The sequence below is a fragment of the Colias philodice genome, chromosome 10 (assembly GCF_061535455.1).
Source record: "Colias philodice isolate Cphi_HAF_F1 chromosome 10, ilColPhil1 Martin Lab GWU primary, whole genome shotgun sequence".
Taxonomy (NCBI): domain Eukaryota; kingdom Metazoa; phylum Arthropoda; class Insecta; order Lepidoptera; family Pieridae; genus Colias; species Colias philodice.
The window spans coordinates 10,160,745-10,164,840 of record NC_143095.1 but is presented as its reverse complement, the minus strand read 5'-3'; the positions used below and the strand labels follow the sequence as shown (position 1 = coordinate 10,164,840).

At 33.0% G+C, this 4,096-nt stretch overlaps 1 protein-coding gene across 9 annotated transcripts in view; it reads right to left on the bottom strand.

The window, feature by feature from the left end:
* Positions 1-2,056: 2,056 nt before the first annotated feature.
* The window catches only part of LOC149485424 (uncharacterized), a 112,911-nt gene continuing 110,871 nt past the window's right edge, over positions 2,057-4,096 (bottom strand). For all 9 annotated transcript variants that reach the window (XM_089700237.1, XM_089700236.1, XM_089700235.1 and 6 more), the window contains one exon: positions 2,057-3,800. In XM_089700237.1, coding sequence (XP_089556363.1) covers positions 3,161-3,800 — 640 coding nt within the window. In that variant the 3' untranslated portion in view covers positions 2,057-3,160. The remainder of the gene's footprint in view (positions 3,801-4,096) is intronic.

Here is a 4,096-nt window from a genome sequence, read left to right as displayed (position 1 = left end):
CGTGTTAAAAAGTTTATTTATCGGGGTGCTATAGTCAATAATTAAGCATACTACGGAAGGTGGGAGCGGAGCAGCAATAGGTACATTGCTTTTGAAGTCGAAGTTGCGTGATTCAGTCATGAACAAAATTGGAAAACAAACCAAAAATTACTAGATTATCGCGTAACTTTGTGTTGCAAGTTTTTCTATTGATCGTCAATGGTGCATAAATTTTTGGAAAGTAAAAATATATTTCATGAATAAGTAAAATAAAGTGTTTTTTTTTGTTCCTTTCATCCCTTCAAGTTTCCTCATTATGTCAAAGTATGTAGAATATAGATATATGATATGACAATGGTGATCCATATTTTGAACATAAATATAATAATTAAAATTATAATAGGTATTCAACTTATTCGACCCTTTACATTTTTACTTTCGTTCAAAATTATTTTATCTTATTTAAATCTCCTAATTTTTGTTTCTAAAAAAAACTGTATCATTCTATTCTAATGTGAACCTTTTTACTATTATGTCAGTGGGTCATGAGTCATGACCTATATGCTGGTGATATCATGTCGGCCCTCACGCATCTATCAATTTTTAAATAAAAACGTATCAGGTCAAATTATGTAACAGACGAAACTTAGATTACAAACCAGAAACTGTATTAATTAAATATTTTTGAAGTGAAACTTATTTAGGCGCGTTGAGAGTAAAATTTCAAGGTCATGAAAACGTCACGTCATGGAGTAACGCAACGATTTTGGTATATTTGAATCTTGCCAAAGAAGTTTCACTTCTGACACATGTGCTAGGCACACACGCTCCTTTTTGTGATCTAGTCTACATAGACTTAGGTTTATGAAATACTTCTCGCGCTCATACTCACGGTTGAGTATTTTTTGTGTTTAGGGGATGTTTGGTCATTGCAATATGTCAATGTCTGACTGATAAAATATAACATTGCAAATTGCAATATCTTAAAAACGTAGAAAAACGTATTTAAAAGTAAATTAAGTTCGTTAGAGCTTTAAAGCGTCTGATAAAAGTTTTGGCCCATGGAAAGCATCTGATTTTTCTTATATGACTTTAGAGTAATTTTAATTTTTTTTTAATAATTTTAATCTGCTAACATGTATAAAAATCAGACACTGAATATTAGTTGCCCATAGGTTTATTCCTCTGAGGTTGCCCATCTCATCTGGTACCTGCGCAGGTGTCACCGTGCAAGCTCAATAAACATTCAGGTATTAAAAAGTACATTAAAGACTACTGTGAACCGAAACATATGTTTTAGAAAATAAGTTTTCTTACGACTCTGGAATCTTACTCTTCTTTCTAAATATCTGTTGTTATTCAATAACGTGTGGCCCTGGATGCATTCATTCTTAGAAAATAGAAACATTACTATTTAAATATTCACTGTTTTTGCACTCCTCTCAATAAAATATTGGCAAATAAATAGGTGTTTTGAACAAGCAACCCGGAGTGATAGGAGTTGAAAGTACTAAAAAGCAATACTATAAAATGTTATTTTCTCGAGGTTATCACTTATTAAATAAGTCAAGTATATCGAAATAGAATGTTGTTTAAATCTAATAAAAAATTGGTGTTATGTTTTTTCAGCATACTTGATTAATCTAATATTAGTGTTACAGAAATTTGATTACAGAAAATACCTAATGTCTGTAATTATTATTGAAGTTTCGATTCTTATACCAAAATAAAATTATTTCCTGAGTGACCTAAATCATATCATTTTTTATGATGAATAATAATATATTATGTAGAAACAAAATTGTGATGTCCAGCGAACCGGCACTAAGGTCAGCAAACTCATACCAATGTTATGAGAAAGTTATTCTGTGCATAATTTTGTTACTTTTTCACGCTTAAACTACAGAAACAATTTTAATGAAATTTTATACGTAGATTGAATGAACATAGGATTTTTTTATCTTAAAATAGAAATGGGTATGCTTTTATGAAAACTAGTAATTAATAAGTATTTTCTTTAATAAAATTGTATACTTATGAGTAAATAGAAACACATGGGTAAAATAAGAAACACGTACAAAATTAAAGTTATTTATTGAAACAATTTGATTTTTAAATTAATGATAATATATATTTTACTAAAGCTACTGGGTTTTCACTTATGTATGAGGAAAAATGTACAATAACATAATTTTGCTGTTAATAGCGTTAAGTACACAAAATGCATACTAATATTTCATAAATAGGTATCAATAGGACTTAAATTAGGCAATGCGGAAAATATATCTATACAAGATAATATTATTTAATAGGCATGATTATATAGTCTAAGAGATGGCTAGAATAAGGGGTATAGGCTTTTTTAATAAATATTTATTTCATTTTTTTAGTAAAATTAAACCACAAAATATTGCGGGGTTATTAAGGTAGAAAGAGTTATAAATGCGCAAGCCCGCTCGCGTTATATTTCATTAGTAGTTTGCTATTATTTTCTTAAAAAAATAAAGTTTATCCTTCTCCTAGCCCTCCCTTACAACTTATTTTCCAGTAATCAACAAATGCAACGACAAGGAATACAACTTTGTACCTATTTGATACCTAACTACCGATTACAAATACATTTTCATAGTACATTGAGGATTAGACGATTATAAAATATCGAAAAAAGAACTTACAGCCACTCTTATCACATAACAGAATTATCATCTACTTTGTCTATCATAGAAAATCTAAGATAATTTTCGCCCGTATATAAATTAAACTATGGAATAATCCCGATATCCTACGTATGATACAGGTGTCATGTACAAAGGAAAATTGCGAAACGCAAACACTTCTGAAATAATCGATTTCAAGTCAAGTAAAAAATAAATTGCATAAGCAAACATTTTGGCATCTTTAACTTAACATTAGCGTCGCGAATGCGAGTAAGCCTTGTGACAATGGCGTCCGGGGTCTTCACGATATGCACCAATGGAGTCGCCATATTACAAAACTCGCTAAATATCGGCAAAGCTTACGCTACACGAAAATGCTATTTATGTGCAATAAATTATCTCTTTAATATTGTCAAGTTAGGGCAGAAGCGGCGACCCTAGGACCAGTCTTTGACCCGAGATCAGAGATACGATTCGTTCACGATTTCGTTCAAGAGAAATTTCCAGAAGCTTCTAGAACAATTTCAGACCGCGCTCGCTCGGATTTGTTTCGTCGATATGAACTTTTGTTCGAGCGATCTCCTCGGAATTCCGCTGACTTTTTTCGGGGATCCGTAGTTTATGGACGAGGGTAGAGACTTGTAGCCTCCATCTGAGCTATAATCTGTATCTGTGGACTGTCCGTTTAAGCTTGGACTGTGTCTGTTAACGCTTTCTCTGCTCCCGATCCTTCCATTATACAGATCCCCGTACGAAGTGTGGTGTTTCATCGTGGTCTCTTCTATGACGGCCGTTTTGGACAGCAAGGGTTCTGCTGTCGAATAGTTCTGGTTCTGGAAGTTTTCTATCGAGCGAGATCTGTTCGCATACAGGTTTCTTCTATCGGATTTCTCTCCTAACGAGGAGTCTCTCTTGACGTATCTCCTCTCGGTATTCCCGGCTACGGCTTGTAGGTATTTGGTTCCGACCCGGCTGTTCGGCTTGAGGTGTATGGCGTCCCGTGTTTGTCTGTCTGTCTGTCTGTCTGTCTGTACGTTGTCGTCAAGTCCGTTCACATTTCTCGCACCGCACTGACATTTCACTAGCCCGTTGGTAACAGGTCTCTTTGTCTTTTGTGCTTCACTGTATAACGGCAGCTTTCTTCCGCTCCCTTGTTCATTCCAACTGGAAATAATAATATTCGTTTTAATTATTAAAGATATAGTAATCTGAATCAGTTTGTAGTTAGTCAAAAATAATTATGGTTATTTTTAATTTATATTTATTACCTAAATACATTTAATTTATGAGTTGAAAATAATTTAAAGGGCATATTATAAATGTATAGTGGCATATTGTGTATTGATATACATTGAGAATTTGCTAGTAAATGTGAAATATTAAAAAATATGCGAATTCATACATGTACACATGTCTCACCTTTAAATTCTGACGAGGCAGCGTGTAACACAGACAAAAGT